This window comes from Branchiostoma lanceolatum, chromosome 19 (assembly GCF_035083965.1).
Source record: "Branchiostoma lanceolatum isolate klBraLanc5 chromosome 19, klBraLanc5.hap2, whole genome shotgun sequence".
Lineage (NCBI taxonomy): Eukaryota > Metazoa > Chordata > Leptocardii > Amphioxiformes > Branchiostomatidae > Branchiostoma > Branchiostoma lanceolatum.
This window is the reverse complement of record NC_089740.1, coordinates 12,330,981-12,348,140: the sequence shown is the minus strand read 5'-3', so window position 1 is coordinate 12,348,140 and position 17,160 is coordinate 12,330,981. Positions and strand designations below refer to the sequence as shown.

General features: G+C 41.4%; 1 protein-coding gene across 1 annotated transcript in view; it reads left to right on the top strand.

The window, feature by feature from the left end:
* The first annotated feature begins 226 nt into the window (after nucleotides 1-226).
* The window catches only part of LOC136425739 (dynein axonemal heavy chain 6-like), a 51,422-nt gene continuing 34,488 nt past the window's right edge, over nucleotides 227-17,160 (top strand). The window contains exons 1-25 of the mRNA XM_066414679.1: nucleotides 227-317; nucleotides 1,606-1,739; nucleotides 2,234-2,382; nucleotides 3,278-3,508; nucleotides 4,219-4,347; nucleotides 4,696-4,844; nucleotides 5,389-5,656; nucleotides 6,052-6,186; nucleotides 6,375-6,510; nucleotides 6,974-7,100; nucleotides 7,746-7,953; nucleotides 8,513-8,659; nucleotides 8,956-9,032; nucleotides 9,463-9,571; nucleotides 9,984-10,104; nucleotides 10,969-11,120; nucleotides 11,541-11,693; nucleotides 12,078-12,201; nucleotides 12,453-12,580; nucleotides 13,149-13,277; nucleotides 13,628-13,741; nucleotides 14,418-14,561; nucleotides 15,408-15,617; nucleotides 16,102-16,314; nucleotides 17,020-17,133. Coding sequence (XP_066270776.1) covers nucleotides 1,622-1,739; nucleotides 2,234-2,382; nucleotides 3,278-3,508; nucleotides 4,219-4,347; nucleotides 4,696-4,844; nucleotides 5,389-5,656; nucleotides 6,052-6,186; nucleotides 6,375-6,510; nucleotides 6,974-7,100; nucleotides 7,746-7,953; nucleotides 8,513-8,659; nucleotides 8,956-9,032; nucleotides 9,463-9,571; nucleotides 9,984-10,104; nucleotides 10,969-11,120; nucleotides 11,541-11,693; nucleotides 12,078-12,201; nucleotides 12,453-12,580; nucleotides 13,149-13,277; nucleotides 13,628-13,741; nucleotides 14,418-14,561; nucleotides 15,408-15,617; nucleotides 16,102-16,314; nucleotides 17,020-17,133 — 3,585 coding nt within the window. The 5' untranslated portion in view covers nucleotides 227-317; nucleotides 1,606-1,621. The remainder of the gene's footprint in view (nucleotides 318-1,605; nucleotides 1,740-2,233; nucleotides 2,383-3,277; nucleotides 3,509-4,218; nucleotides 4,348-4,695; nucleotides 4,845-5,388; nucleotides 5,657-6,051; nucleotides 6,187-6,374; nucleotides 6,511-6,973; nucleotides 7,101-7,745; nucleotides 7,954-8,512; nucleotides 8,660-8,955; nucleotides 9,033-9,462; nucleotides 9,572-9,983; nucleotides 10,105-10,968; nucleotides 11,121-11,540; nucleotides 11,694-12,077; nucleotides 12,202-12,452; nucleotides 12,581-13,148; nucleotides 13,278-13,627; nucleotides 13,742-14,417; nucleotides 14,562-15,407; nucleotides 15,618-16,101; nucleotides 16,315-17,019; nucleotides 17,134-17,160) is intronic.

The window sequence follows — 17,160 nt, the reverse complement described above, 5'->3', positions numbered from 1 at the left end:
CCGAATATGCTCTTGTTCCCATGATACTGACTAAAGAATCTTATAATTAGCACAAACCATTACGTTTATAACGAAGCTAATAAAGTTTAAGTTAACTGCTTACTTTTTCTATTTCATTTATGATAGTTATTTAACTAATTTGTCGATAAATACCTGAAAAGACGACAATAGTGTGATGTTTAGAACCTGAGAACGAGAGCTTTTGTTTATCACCCTGGTTGCTAACGAGTAACAAAGAAGCCAAGATGGCGGACAGAAGAAGAAAGTTCACCGCGGTGTTATTCTGAACGATTTCTTTTGTTTTACACGGCTGACAGGTATGCTTTTCTCTTAATTCCTTCCCTTTCGAAATATTATACATATTATTGTAGAAAGATGCGAGTGTTTTACTCCGTAATTTGAGTTTTCAACACCAAAGGTGAACTTCTTCAAGTTGTCTCGAACAGATTTTAGGTCATGGCGATTGACGTAAAGATGGTTTCAAGTTACCGACCTACGCAAGAACGTCAAACTACACGCCGTGATCTCTTTTCCAGCCACAAATAAACATAACTATGTGCTTCTTGAGTGCTTGACTTTCACAATATTGCTGTGAACGACATGTATAAAGCTGGTTTGTTTGTATGTTGTTGATAAATCTGACCAAAGTTGATACAAAGAGTCGAAACGTGTCGCTAAGGACTGCAAAACTACACATGTAGATAGAAATTGCGTACAGGGGGACTGGTGTAGAGAGAAAAACATTGAGTTATGTAGGCATTGGAAAAATCACTGCTTTTCCACAATTCTTGGAGACAAAAATATTCTATATTGTGACGCCCCCCTCCCCTCCCCCTCATATACCATATTATATATACTAGTAACTGACCTAGTAAAAGGGGGTCGGTGGGTTGGTGGCAAAGGGGGACACACCATAATCATGTTTGTAACTTCCTGAGATAAACTTCCGAAACCTTAAATCATGTAGTACATATCATTTGAATGATGGTTACTAAGGGTATACCGTATACGTATATCTGTACAAATTTATATACTGTACCTATTTCATAGTAATACATGTACATATACTGATATAGCTAGCCAGATTAGTCTGAAATCTAGCAGTATTTGCTCTAGCCATTCCCCTATGGTCGCTGGCTGCTAGCATGTCCAGATTCCAGGCTATAGCCACATACTACTAGGTATTTAGTTCATTGCCAATCCTATTATGAAACTTAATTGCAATAATGTTGTTACTGTGCACTTTTGGACCCAGTGGAAAGCGAACATGATATGTAGCACAGGTATGTTCTGTTTTGCGTTTGTTGCGCTTGTTGTCATCATATGTACGCTCTGTAGATTTTCAAGTCTAGTAAAACATCACTGTTGTTTGTCGCTGTGTAACAGTGGGGATCAACCTCCACTAACTGACCAGTCTAACTGGTCCGGACCTTTTAGCCCAGTGGTTAGCGTGTTGAATTCCCAAGCCGTGCGAATTGGGATCGGCGCGGGTTCTAATCCCGGGAGCGGCGTACTTGCCCCTTTGTAACAGTTTGTAACAGTTTAAGGATAACCTACAAGTTTGTGAAGTGGACAGTATTTGACATGCCTTTTCTCTGTCAACAGAAAATAAAAAGATAAGATGGCTGACCGATTGAACTCAATCCACATGAGCTACCCGCCTCCAGCGACGGGCCAGCGTTCCGTGCAACGGTCCATGATCAACGGGACCGCCAACGGAGTCGGGTTTCCTGTTAGAGGTAGGCAATTTTATGTCATCCAATAAACATCTTTTGTCATCAAAATGAACAAGGATGCTGATTAGTATTTTTCTCTTTAATCAGTAAAATTCTAGATTGGAATTTAAAAAAAGGTCAAATTGAAGGCCTGAAAATATTGCATATCCATTTCTATTTTTGAATTTTTTTTTGTACAAATCTAAGTTAAGAAAGTGATCTGCAGATTAAGAACTACACAGGAAAATAAAAAAAAGTTTCATGCCAGTGAGAAACTAATGATTTTAAGATATTGATGTCAAGTCAAGTCAATGATTATTCTTGTATGTATGCATATATACTCGTGCATTGCATGTAACTAACTCCATTAGATCAACATAAGATGCATAAGATGCTAATTTCTCTTATTCATCATAGCCTTATAAGCATTCATAAAACGTTACCTAATCTGCAGTTCACTTGTATTCTCCTAGGAGCACATTCACCCCACTTAACAATAATGTTTTACTTTGTTCCAGCTATGGACCCGTCCCAGTTGAAAGCTCGACTCGTGTCCATGGCTCCGCAACAGGCTCCAATCAACACACACGCTCTGCGAATGCGAGGACCAACCAAAGCACAGATGAACACCAGGGCGCAGCCAATCGCGCCCAAGCTCGAACCTTTGGTATATATCATAATTTACATTCAGATGTCACGAATAGAGAAAGCATTGCATGTTTTATTCATTCTGACCTTAGAATAAGTTAGATTTGTATATACTTGGATAAGTTGAAGTAAAGACTCCTTACATTATTGATGTGGAACATACAATAGAAAATATATCGGATACTTCTAGTCCATTGAAATATTTTAGAGCCTTGTGTTGCTATCCTTTTTTCTGATGTCCGGGGTAAAGTTTGATGTACATAATTTATCTGAGATTCTTTAAACATTCTCCCTACTGCCTAACTCTGTAACCAATACGGAATTGGGCACCAAACGGCTACTTCAGAGTGCTAAAGGTTAAGAAATAAAGCATAGCGTCATTGTAGGGATGGGGAAAAGTGTTTCTTTGACTCAGGTAGTGCAATATGGCTTGCCACTACTAGCGTTGCACACCAGGTCTCCCTATTACTCTTCTCAATAAGTGTGTTGTATTCTTTTATGTTCAAAGGTTTGAAGCATGAGTTTCCCACATACACGGCACCAAATATTCCTCCAAAGGACCTTAGATACCTGTAGTGTATGGTTCGATTCCCGGGAGCCAAGAGACCTTGTGGGTTTCAAGACAATTCAACTGTATTATTAGTAATATAGCCAAAGCAGCACCCCTCCACTTTATGTATTACTATTAGTTAGGCCATTTGCATATTAAGTAGCTCAGGCCTATGTAAGGATATCCAAGAACAAAGACTTCCACTTTCCACTCAACCTGAGGTCTGAGCAACACCATCTGTACTAACCCTTCCTGATTAAAGCACTAGAGAGCACATCTCAAGTCTCCGACCCAGTCTATATCATTAACCCTCAAGTTCAGGGATCACAACAAGACAATTCAACTGTGATCTGTCTGTCCACAGCCAATGCTGCAGGCTCACCAGGAGAGGAACCAGCCGGCGTACATCCACCAAGTAGCACGACAGTCTCTACTCGCCCAGGGGAAGATTGTCCCCTCTCCCACAGCCAATGGCAAGGCTCGTCCTACATTGTCGGGCAAGAGACGCAAACTTCACACTGTGGAGCCGCTAGAGCCGCCGCCCACAACAACCTCTCCACTGCCAGACCTGCCCGATCACTTACAGCACAAACAGGTCTGTTTCATCACCATCTTTACCCCCCAGATGACCCTACGAGGGACAAAGTAAGGGGGGGGGGAGGTCCCAGGCTAAGGCGGGCAGGCCTCCAGCCTGGTGCGGTAGGACACAACGGTGGGAGCCGATACAACCGTGCCAGGCAGGGCGTTCCATTGTGGGAAGAACGAGTGTTTGTATGTGTCTGTCCGGGCATTGAGAGTTTGGAATTTCAGATGGTGGTAACCCCGGGTGCACCCCTGAGCTGGTTTAAGTAGACCGTCTGGGTTTATAATCATATGATTATTAACGAGTTTGTAGAAAAAGGTGAGGTGGGCATTCCTTCTCCTTTCGGAGAGAAGGGGCCACTGCAGGTCATTGTGCATTTCAGATCCTTTATTTTTAATGTCTAAGGGATTAAGCTTCAAAGCTGATGATATACATGTAGTAATGTAATCATTTGCATCACTTTGTTGACTTCTATATGATGTATGTTGGTTGGTTGTTTCTATTGTCGACTTAAGTATAAATGGGAAAATTTTGTTCGTATTGTATAACCAGGAAACCACCAAAAGGCATAACACATCTGTTTTGTACACTTACATGTAGTACAAACAGCATAAGAAAGTTTCTTTGACCCACTTGTACACCTCTGTACTCTTATCAATGAGTGTGGTTTGTTCTTTAACTTTCTCATATTTAATGTTTCTAAAATACTGTTTTCTTCCTAGGCTGCCATGAATGGCTCTGCCAATGGCGAGGTTCCACCCACCATCTCTCCCACACCTCCGAAAGAGCCACGCCCGTCCAGCGGCGGCCGCCGTCTGCACACCAGGGGAGCGACCATCGCTTCTCCCAAGGTAACAAAAACAATTCTAAATCATAGGATTAATGTGTTCTCACCGCAAAAGCGCCACCTACATTATAGCGGTGAGAAGCAGTACTCCAGTCAGAAGTTCTGATGAAGGTGTCTGACAGACACCGAAATGTTAGCAGGAGAGATTACATGGTTGTGTAAAAAGAATCTCCTATACCCTATATAATAAATTTTCAAACAAAATTTTAACTGATTTGCTGATGTATGCAAATTTGCTAATGTGTACCTGCAACAAAACTGTAAAGAGTTACTGTAACAGTGACTATCCTTTTTCTGAGAATTCTTAGTCAGAGTGTTGTTTGTTTATTTGTGAGTGACTGTTTTTGTTTAGGTCCAGGACATAACAGATCTGGTGGAATCCGGCTACAGAGACATCCCCCAGATTGTTCAGCTTGTCCGACAGAAACCTGGCATCGGTTTCCTGTACATGACCCCAGCTGTGGCACACTCCTCTATTGAGTACAACCCGTACAATCTCAAGTAAGGACAACCTCTGTGTCTTGGTTACACTTAAAAAACAGTGCTTCAGTCTGTAATTGTACACAGTTTCTAGTAAATGTGCATGGTAGTATTGTGTTTACTTTCAGATGATCAGAACTTTACACAGATAAGTAGACAAACCAAAACATACAAATGCACATGTAATTTCTTCTGTGTAAGGGCCATATCTTTTATTTATCTATTTATTTATTTCGATTTACCACATTTTGTGGAAGGATTGACATAACAGGTGAACTATCACCTTCAAGATGTCATCCCAGACCGGACTGTAAGATTTGGACCATCGCACAAATCTTGCATTGAATTTCAAAATAGTTCTCCTATAACTTAATTTTTTGTTTCTCAGGATACAAAAGCAAGGCTTCATTCTATGCAGTATATATCAGTAGCAATCTCACCTACTTGTCTTGACTGAGGTATCATTCTGAGGATATAACTCAGATTGTACAATGAACTGACGTATCCTTGAAAGACATCTTTATTTCAAAATAAGGGAATTAAAATGAATTTTTCTCTTCTACAGGATTGTCAGCCACGAGAACATCGACCGCAACGACTACTCCACGATCAGCCAGAAAGGCGTGACGCACGTTCAGGGTGGCGAGGCGGAGTTCACTGACCTCGACCGCTGGGAACAGGAGCACGGCTACTACCAACAACTCATCAAAATCCCCGTCTTCTATCTCTTCCGCAAATGGAAGGCCTTCATGACATGGAGGAAGAACGTTCGCCATAAGAAGATCATGCAGTGCCGTAAGAGGCTCAACGAAAACCTCTTCATAGTGAATGGGGTATGTTATACCTTTGAACTAAAGTTGAAAAATGGTCACAATAAGGTTTTACCTCAACATTTTGGATTGCAGCACCTTTAAAGAATATTTTATACGTCATAGACTTGCTAGTAATGATATACATATATAATATCTTAGGATTGTACACAATTCTGTTGTCTGAAGTAGCAGAATTCTATTCATAAGATTCAGTAAACAAATTGAACTGTGCATGGTGACATGTGATAATGCCTGTCCTTGGTACTGAATGCCAGCTTGCAGAGTAATGCATTGATACTACTGTCATTTTTGACTGTAGGACTGGGTTACAAAGCAGTATAGGAAAGCTAGGGGGTGAAGTCTGTTATCTTTGATTCAATGGTGATTGCCTAACACTGTGTTATTCTGTTTCCCAGTCATTACGCCCAGCTCTGCTGAATGTACGAGAGATGTGCTACAGGATCAGTGACATGGGGCTGTGTAAGGTGGAGAAGGGTCGCACCTACACACTAGAGGACTTCCGCCAGGCCCAGATCACACAGCTGAACGAGGTAAGGTATTAATGACAGCAAGGTCATCACAATCAAAAAGTTTTCTATGATATCAAAGAATCCTCTATGAAAATCTAAAGGTCCTACATAAAAATGAGGCAACAACATGTATGAATGTGTAACTATTGATGTTATTTTTCATGACAAGTTTTTGATGACAGAACTAAAGTATTACTTTGTAAATACAGGTTGCTGGTCGTCTGTCGGAGTTCCGAGATCTCGTGAAGGAAGTTGTGCGTAGTGCGTGCAGAACAGCACTGCTGGAAGCTGGCTTCACGCCGGATGACTACTTCTACGATACTGACACTCCAGGGGGTTTCCCAGGTACGTTCTAAATCAATGTGAACTTCTATGTGATACCAATCCCTGCAATATTATACCTCAGCACAAGCTCTGATATCGCAGCTCTATTAATTATGTTTTTTAAACCTGCGTTGACATGAATAGTTTCATGATAGTTTTTGAAAATCTCATAAAATGTTGTAAGCAATTTTTCTTGGCAACACCTCGGGGGCGGAGACATTTCTTATTTGAATTGTCATGCTAAAGCCAATGTTCAAAATGTAATAGCAAAGACAGATCTCATAGTGTTTAGACTTATTTGTAATTACAAATTTGCAGCAGTAAAACCTGTACTGTTTTACTCTCGGTCCATGGGTGCCGCCATTTTGTAACATTTGACCTTTTTGCTTGTGCGTACAGAGGACAGGGGCCTGGCCCCAGGGACAGCCATGTCCAGCATGCTGCTGCAGTTTGTAACCTTTGACCTTTTTGCTTGTGCGTACAGAGGATGGAGGCCTGGCCCCAGGGACAGCGATGTCCAGCATGCTGCTCCAGAGTGACATGGACATCTATGGTGATGCTCCCGACAAGATGACTTACACAGAACAGGCCAACAAGAGAAGTCACTGCAGGTAAAGCCTTCTCTAAGGGCCCTGTCACACGTGTGTGTATATTAAAGTGCGCACGAGTTGCACATTAACATTTGTTAGGTTTAAGTAAAGTTTGCGGGGAAGAAGTTGTTCTCTGCGTTGACCCACCGCTGTGCAGCCTAGTTATTGAACCAAGGAAATAACTTCTTGGGCTGCAAACCTGATCTAGACCAAAACATGTTAATACGCAACTCATGCGGGCTTGTAGATACGCACAAGTGTGACAGGGGCTTTACAGCCTCTTTTTTCAGCATTGAATTGACTTAGTCTGAATCTTGCGTCTGAAACATTTTTGTTCTGAATAAATGGTAAAAAGCCACATGTGAAGGGTGGAAAATTTATTGCAAAGTATTGCCAAACCAATCTTTTATACAGTATAAGGACATTATCATAATGCCCTTGTACAGATAGATACAAAAGATATTAAATCTAAAAGTTTGGGCCTTCATTTTCTTATGTAAAACATTAACCCTCTCCCTGCTGCCTAACTCTGTAACCAATAGGGAATTGGGTGCCAAAGGGCTACTTCAGTGTGCTAAAAGTTAAGCAGCATTGCTAAGAATTACTATTTAGTGTATATTTCAACACCTTTTGTGGCTCTATAACAACTCCAACCTGTTTTTCCAGACGGCTGACTTGTTTTATCCGGCTGGCTGACTACCTGGTGGTGAACACCATGCACGTTCTGGCAGTCAACTCTGTCTCCACACTACTGAACTACCTGACAGAACAGCTACAGAACACCCCCACACAGGCCATCATACAGGGCTGGGTGGACGACATCAGACAAGAGCCACGTGATGAAGAGGAAGATGAAGTTGAGATTGACAAGAAGGTAGTTTTCCCAATCTCTCTCTTATATACATGATAAGACGTATCTTACAACTGCTATGACTATAGCACTTAGGTCACATTTTCAAACTGGGACTCGGCTTGGTTGTTTTCAGAAAAGAAAAAGAAAAGTTTATATCAAGAAATATGCACGAAATATGCTCATGACTAATTTGTGTGAAATTTTTTTTTTTTAGTCTTTTATATCTTTCATTCCCTAAAACAGCTTGCGGGTGCCTGTTTGGAAATGTGAATAAGTTGATGAGTTGATAATAGTTCCTGTACAGTTACTTTACCAAAAGGAGAATGAATAAATGAGTGGGTAACTCAGTGAATAAAAGAAGGGAGGAATGACTGTGTTGATAAATGAAGTAATGGATGAATGAATGAATGAATGAATTAAAAGATGGGTAAAGGAAGAGGTACAGTGTAGATGGATGAAAATGAAAGAAGTTGAATGAATGAATGGGTAAAGGATTACTTGAAGAAATGATGAAGGTAGGAAAAAAATAAATGAATGAATACTTTATCTTACTTGATTGTGTATAATCCTGTGTCCCCAGACTGAGACTCAGACAGTAGTGAGTGGTGTACTCGGAGAGGAGAGTGAGGCTGTGCTCCCTCCACTGTTTGTGACAGAGTTCCAGCTCAACACAACCCACATCGACTTCCAACCTGACCTGAGCAACTTTCAGGAAGGCCAAGGAGAGGTACAGTACTTTATTGACTGTAGTGCTGTAAGGATGTTCTTCACAAAAAACTCAAAACAGATGGTTTACAACTTTATATAAACAATATTCTAGTAAAATACAATATTCAATAGCATGTTTGCACTTACATGTACATGTCTATAATGTAAGAATTGTCCTCCATTTTGGATGATGAAACTTGGAAGTAACATCGACTGTGTGATACAAAGTAATATATAGCAATCATGTAATTCTGACGTAACACATTCAGATATTTACATGTAGGATGTTGCTATAACAAGGCTGTGTCTTTCTAGGTGATTCGGAGGTTCCAGGATGCAGTGTTGTCCGTTGCCAACCTCGTGCCAGATTCATACTTTGATGCATTCACCAGGTCAGTTATGATATTGATGTATAGAAATGGATTTGTTTTGTCTGCAGAACTGATCATGGAATCCATTTTCCTTCTTCTTCTTCAGAGGCATGTTTCTAGCAAACAACATATTGAAAACATTGATGTCAAATCTATCTCAGATTTATTTGCCATGCATACTATCATTCAGAATTATTGCACAGTATAGCTTGATTAGTAAATGAGAGTTGATGGTTATTTTCAGCACCAAGGACAGCATCACTGATCTAAAAAGAAACTATTCTGTGTAAAATGATATTTCAATTCAATCTATACAACTGGATTACAATATGCTATTCTCATATTGTAATCCAGGTGTATAGATTAAATTGGAATATATTGTTCTTCGATTCCTGGATGACTAATCTTCACAAATGAAACTGACACCGTTGTGTGTGTTGTTTGCCTCCAGACCCATCATAAACAACAAGTTTGAGGAGAAGAGTTGTGGGGAGGGGCCTAGCCTGGCTACTATGTTCGAGGATGACAAACACTTGCAAGGAATCATCCACAGCATCAGGGTAAGCAGCAAAACTAGTGTCTCAAACAACCAATGACATTGCACATAATTGGGTTAGAATCAAGCACTTGCATTCATTGTGTTGAAAAAAAGACTTGGCATTACCCATGCATTAGACCTGAGTTTAGGCTAGTTGCTATTTGATTGGTAATTGGGCATCATGTGTTAATATGTATTACCCATACACCATGTGTCATGTGTCATACACATTAGACCTGAGTTCAGTCTAGCTAGTTGATTGGTCAACAGGCATCGTGTGATGGTTTGTAAGATGAAACTCAATGTACTCTGCATACATTCATCTACGCAAGATAGCAAATTTTTTGGGAGAATTACATGAAACTAGAAGCAAACACTTTTTGATCCAATAGATCCAATCTCCAGTCTGAGAACATTTTTGTGTTGTTTTCCAGGAATCCATCAGTGCAGCGTTCGCTGCAGCCAGTCAGTATGCGGAGGCTCTGGAGCCATTCAGACTCTTCTTCCAGGAGAATGAAGCTCTGGACCTTGCAGCCATCAAAGAGCAAGACCATGGTATGCATGGCTTTTTCTAAAGATGGGAACAAGGGTGCTTCACCCCCATGCACTGATCATGCACCCTCATACCCTATGGAGCAGATCGTCTGATGAGCATAAAATTCTGATTGACCAGGGATGCTACTAGGTCGCATGTGGCCACAGACTTCACCTGTGACTTGTCTTACAGTAATTTTGGAAGCCAATAAAAAAATCTCTAGAACTCCACACATTTTCCCACACAAGAAAACTTGGTTTGTATACTAAAACCATAGATTTATTAATGTTCCAGAGAAATTTTCATTTTAGTCTAAAATGCCAATACTTTATCAATAGCTTAACTTTTAAACTTACCACAGTTTCAGTACCATAGACAGACCCCTCACCATTGCCACACACATCCTCAGTGCAATGGGACTGCGAAGAACTGTCACAAAACGGTATGGGTAAGGGGGATGAAGTCTGCCATCTCTAAATGCTTTGTTATAGATATTTCACTCACAGAGGACTGAGTGGCGTCTGTGTAGCACAGTGGCAGAGCATCCGGCTATGAACTAATAAGACCCAGGTTCAATCCCCAGTGGAGTACCCAGACATGTCCGGACATGCACCCAGCCGTTGTGCCCTTGGAAAAGGCACTCAACACACATTTCCCATGTCCTAAGCCCAGCAGTAGGGTTTGGGTTGGCGTTAGGAAGGGCATCCAGCCGTAAAAACTCTTGCTACAAAAAAGGACTTGCACTTGATGAGGAGTTCTGGGGCTTCCCCATCAATGTGCAAGCACGTCTAACCCCCAGATGATGGGGAACAAAAGACGTTAAATTGGATAGAGAGAGAGAGAAAGATTTTTAGTTACAATCAACATTATGCCATATTCTGCAGACGTGGCGTTCTTTGGGGAGTCCCTTCAGCGCTACCACCGCCAACATCGCGAGGCGGTTGCCATCGCCGTGCAGCAGGCCCTGGGTATGCTGATGGTGGACGCCAAGAAACTCAAGAGCGAACTGATCCCATCTCCGCTCCACTGCTTGGATGTAAGGACATTTTAACTAATAACACAGCTCCAAATTTCCGTCAATTTTAAAGTAACTGTGACTTTACTCAACTATGTCATAAGACTTGCCATGCTTTAGATTGTAATTGCCTAATATGAAGCAAACTTCTAACGTAAGACACTTATTTCTGTTGCTCATTTTCATTGACCATTACAGTCTTTATTCACTTTTTCACTTATTCTTTTCCATTCTGTGCGACAGACTCTACGTAGATTATGTTTATGATTATATTGCTGTTTTGCTCAAATGTGCTAATTTACATGAGGTACAAAAGCATCATACAAATCCCCTAAATTTGTCATTATATCCTTTTATATTACATCTAGTCCTTTCTAACGATTTTATAGATAACCAAATGTAAACTCCTGCAGTTGTGAAATACTTGTGACATTTTTCCAGGTGATCAATGAACTGCTTCCAGTGTTGTCCAAGAAGAAGATGGACGCCGTGATAGCGGAGTCTCAGGACGCGCAGTACAAGCTGGAGATCGTTCCCACCACCACGGTGGAGTTTGTGGAGAGTCTGACCTTCCTGGATGAGATTCAGGACAGGGTGAGTTTTATAGTCTCAGTTTTTTGGCGACACCTCAAAGGTGGAGCCATTTATGTTGAGTAGACTCAAAATTTCTCTTTTTGGTTGTCTAAATCAGGTTCTATTTAATGTCAAAGAAACCAGGCAAACCCAGGTGTAAATGGGTATCTGACTTCGGTTGGGGAAGGTTGTATTGAGGTCACCTGGTGGCGCCGAATGGTAGCCGCCCAGACCCTTGCAACAGTTCCACAAAATGCAAGTGTGGATAAAATATGTATATGTTGTGTATTATGTGAAACCTGTAAACCCTGCATCAATTCAGCACTAGAAAGGCTGCCATAGCGGGTAATTTCTGACCAATGGTGCAATATCTGAGTACTGTCTACAACAATTTTTTGTGTACAGATTGATGGCCTGGATGACGAGGCCAGCATTGTGACAGAGATGTACAACCTGATTGAGAAATACAAGGTGCCGACTCCGCCCGAGGACTTTGCTGTGTACCAGACCCTGCGCTCAACTGTTTCAGGTACTTTTAAATCAGTCTGTCAGTGTTTTGGGCTTGTCTGTTTCTTTGTGTGTGTGTATGATTTTTTAGTGCAGTTTAGATATGTTCTGTCAGAGGGCACTTACATCTCAGAGGGTGAAGTCTTTCTTGTTTCATGCTTAGAGATTTCTGCTAAAGAAGGAACAAGAATGTTTAAGATGAATTTTCGGAAACCATTGCAAACTTGTCATTCAGCTGCCTCTCACCACACAATTGTTTCTTCCTAAAAACAGGGGTACGGAACTGTATTGACAAAGCCGTGAGTGAGAGAGATGCCAACATCGACAAGTTCTGCACACACATGGACAAGGACATCGCAGAGCTTGGGAAAGAGGTCCGCACGGTCAAGCAGGAAGCACAGGTATGTAGCAACCACTTCTTAAAAATATTAAACTTGCAAGTAGACACTGAGAAATAAGGGTACACAGGGATAGATTCCAAAATTGAAAATAGCTGTAATAGTGCCCGTGAATAGTTTCATCAGGTTGGTAAGTCACTGAATAAAAAAGACTCTTTTTACACAACCAAGAGATTTGCTTTCTATTCCCAAGCAGTAGTATTCTCCCCAACTATGTACAAAAGACCATTTCTGTGAGGTGTAGCTAGAAAAAAATTCCCTAGTGACTGTATTCGCAGATTTTTTTTAGAATATTTGCCAACTCAATTGCAATATGATACAGGCTGTACAAGGGAGTGGGTGCAGCGGGTGGCAGCAAACAGAGCATCATGGAAAGCAATGGCGGCCTCAGTGAAAGGACTGAAAAGCGGTGAAGATGATGATGATGATGAATCGCAGTACTATACATTGTACTAACGGCTCCTCTCTTGAGGTGTTGCCAAACATCTCAGCAGTACCTCACCTCGGTGCTGAACTGTTGTGTTACATATCATTATCCTTCTTCAATCACAATGCCTTTTTTCCCCTTCAGGATCCAAATATCCTAGACATCGGCTCTGACAAGGAGAAGACCATTGTGCGTCTCCAAAACATGATGGGACAAATGGAGGACCTACAGAAAAGAGCCTTCCAATACAAGACGTACCAGAAAAACTTCAAGGTAAGCGCCAGTAGAGATGGAGGACGCCATAGGCTATCTACCAGATTTGATCCATGGCTCAAAGCATGTGTCAGTAATCTATATATAATGACATGATAGAAGCAGTGGATCTATTTATTCCTCGATCCTTATTAAAGCCTGGTTCTATACGGTTCCTTAAAAGTTAAGCTTCCATTATAATAGTATGAATCATATATCGTCCGGAGGCATCCTATGACAGGATGTCTTTTAAACCAATAGGAATCAATTGTCACATTATTGTGGTTACCTGTGTATGTGTTCCCAGTACTAATATGTATAGAAAGAAATATGATATGGATTTTAATCTCTTATAAACCTTGTTTTTGTAGGTTGAAGTGACGAGGTTTGATGAGCTCGAGGAGGCCCATGCTGAGCTGAAGCTGAAGCAACTGTTGTGGGTCTCCATTGGGGAGTGGGACAATCTGCTCAAAGAGTGGTTTGAGGTAAACTGGTCCATCGCCACTATTGTATGCTAAGGCCACACCAATTTTATTTCTTGGTTAACGAATTTTTATTTTCCAAAAAAAAAAAAATCATGAAAACACAAGGCTGGCCCAGTCCGCCAACCAAAAAATTAAATTTGTGTGGCCTAAGACAGTTTTAAAGGTTTGTGTTTCACTTTTAGCCCCTGTCACACAGTCGACGAGCTTCAGCCATATTTGTTGATCACCAGAAGGTTGCCGAGTTCAAAAATCACCAGAGACTCGAGCATATTTTTCACCTGAAAATGTTCCCAATCAAATTAAACAGGGCTCTGGGAGCTCTGAACACGAACCAATCTCTAGAATTTCAGCATCTCTAGAAACCATGCAATGATCAAGAGCACAGCAAATCAATTTATCTGCTGTGTGACAAGGCATTAAAGACTTGTTTTTAATAATTTGCATATTCTCCTTGTAGAGTGGAACTAATTTTCATCGAATACTGTGGCAGTATGGTCAAAGAAGAGAATGCCAAAAGGATACTTAAAAACATGCTGATAAAACACAAAAATGTTGTATATATTTTTTAGTTTATCCATTGAAATGCTACCAGGAGCACGAAGACGGTGGTCAGCAGTTGGCCTGCTTCATTGATATGGAAAAAGTTTTGTTAATAATTTTGGATTGTCTGTTTCAGATGGAGTTTGAGGCTATTGACCCAGAGAACCTGACCCAGGTGGTGACCAAGTACACCAAGTCTGTGTACCAGCTGGAGAAGGGTCTGCCACCAAACAGTGTGGTACCTTTCCTCAAGGAGAAGGTAGAGTCCATGAGGGACAAGGTGGGTACAAACTATCTGTACGGTCTCAAGAAATACATGAATTGAGGTTTGAAGGCAACCAAAGCAATATTGGGGCCAAAATTGGAAATAAAATAAGATGCTGAAATCTTTATGGTAGTGACATTTACTGAAATTGTTTAGCACATTTGCGCAATAACTTCATACTTTTAGGATTTTAAAACCGCGCAAAATTGTGCCGCACCATGATGCCCTTAGTTTCGCAAGCCTACAAAAACTCCGGCCACAATTTTCAGTGAGTTCTCACATCACAACGACGTCGTATTTTTCCATCATGGACGTTGCCATACATTGTGATAGCATAGTTTGAACTAATAATGTATAGAAATGACTAAATATATTGACTTTCAAAATCCGATTTTTCGGACCCTAATATTGCTTGGGGTTCCTTTAACACTCAAAGGGAGTGTAGTATTGTTTGAGGCTTGTCTGTATAAAGTGGGTATCTCACAGGACTGTTGGTGACAAAAAATGGCAACGGCTTTGCAAATTTTCCACAAAGTTTCCCATGGGGTCACACTGGCATGCAACATATTTGCATGGTCTTCATCAATGATATACATGTATGATATATGTTTATAGATTCTTTAGAAACCTTGAAACTGACAGATTACTTTTTACAGAATAAATGTCGTCTTTTGACAACTAATGGGGACTTATTGGTGACTATTATTGGAGTATAGTTCACGTCTAGTTCGCGTTCATTCGCGGCATTTTGCCACTTATGTTTTATTTTTCAACTTTCAAAAAAAATTTGCCGTTTCAGGCTAGTTATTGAAGTCAGAGCTGTAATAGTTTCTAAGTTCCTTGTATATGATGTTCCCCCAGGTTCCAACCATCACCAACCTGAGGAACCCTGCCCTGAAGCAGCGTCACTGGGACATCATCGAGACTATCCTCAACCACAAGTTCACTCCCGAGGAGCCCCTGACCTTGGAGAAGCTGGTTGACCTTGAGGCGTTTGACCATGAGACTGAACTTGAGGAGGTGTCTGGTCAGGCTTCAGGAGAAGCAGCACTGGAAACCATGCTGAAGAAGGTAAGGATTGTACAGAGGAAGATTTGTAATGTAGGGTAGATTGAAGGCTGTCACTAAACACCCAAATGTAGTGAAATCCCCTGGAAACCATGTTGAAGAAGATTACAATCATGATTATGCAGGAAAAGTCGTTAAGAAGAGAAAAATAAAGAGGGTCCCATAAAACTCAGAAATGTACCAAAATCCACTGAAATCCTGGAAAAGTTCTTTAATCCAAAAAGGATTGGGTTGATTTTAAATATGTTAATGTAGGTTGCTGTCAAGGGGCGAAGTTAGGTTCAGACCTATTTCTTTTGATTAAGGTTGCTTTTGGTAGAATCTTAGTTGATTTTGCTGTTACTGAAGACCAGATAGAAGTACCGACCAAAGATGGTGGCTGCCTCAAAGTTTATTGTCTTGGTTTTAATTCTAACTTTGTGGAAGATGTAGTTCAATTAAACAAGATATTACAGACGATATGTAATTATCTGTCTATTCCATACAGGTGGAAGACTCGTGGAAAACAACAGAGTTCATCGTCCTGCCACATCGCGACTCTAAAGACGTATTCATCCTGGGCGGAACTGACGACATCCAGGTTGTTCTGGACGACAGTATCGTGAACGTGTCCACCATCGCCAGCTCACGCCACGTCGGGCCCATCAAGCCTCGCGTGGAGGAGTGGGATCGAAACCTGCGTCTCTTCAGCGACACCCTGGTACGTTGAAACTGTTCCATGGAAATTAGCTTATCCAGCTTTCCTTTAACTACATTATTAAGTTCTTCTACATCTACTTTGCTGGTACCCCCAAATAGCCCCTTCAGGGACAAAGTGGGGGGGGGGGGGGGGGAAGTTGAGGTCCCGGGCTCCAGCCTGACACGGGGCGGCTCAATGGTGGGAGCCGTCACTACCGTGCCAGGCAGGGTATTCCACTGGGGGATAGTACAGGGAAAGAAGGAGTGTTTATATGTATTGATTCTTGCATGAATGGTGTAAAACTTGAGGTCGTGGCTCCCCCAGGTGCGCCCCTTAACCTTCTCTCTTCTGCCTAACTCTGAAACCAATAGGAAACTGGGTGCCAACCAGCTACTTCAGTGTGCTAAAGGTTCAAAGATCTTTTAAGTAAAAAACTGCAAGTTGCAAGCAGCACTTGTGAGAAAGAGTATGGGACTTGAGCACACACCAGTTGAATTAGCCCTTGCTGTTAGTGCTTATACAACTGTGCAGCCTAAGGTCTATTGAAACGGAGATGGGCACCTCCCTAGACTCTACACCAAAAGGTGTAGGAGGAAGGAAGTTACAAAATGCAGTGTCACTGTGTAGTTGTGTCCTGTAACATACAGCTTTAAAATTGCAATGAATAAAATCTGTGGCACTGAGCATCTGTCAGAAACCAAATTGTCTTTTGTTTTGTTCTTTCAGGATGAGTGGATGACGTGCCAGCGGAACTGGCTCTATCTGGAGTCCATTTTCAGTGCCCCTGACATCCAGAGACAGCTCCCAGCAGAGGCCAAGATGTTCATGACAGTGGACAAGGTGAGTTCAGGCCCTGACAGTTAAAAA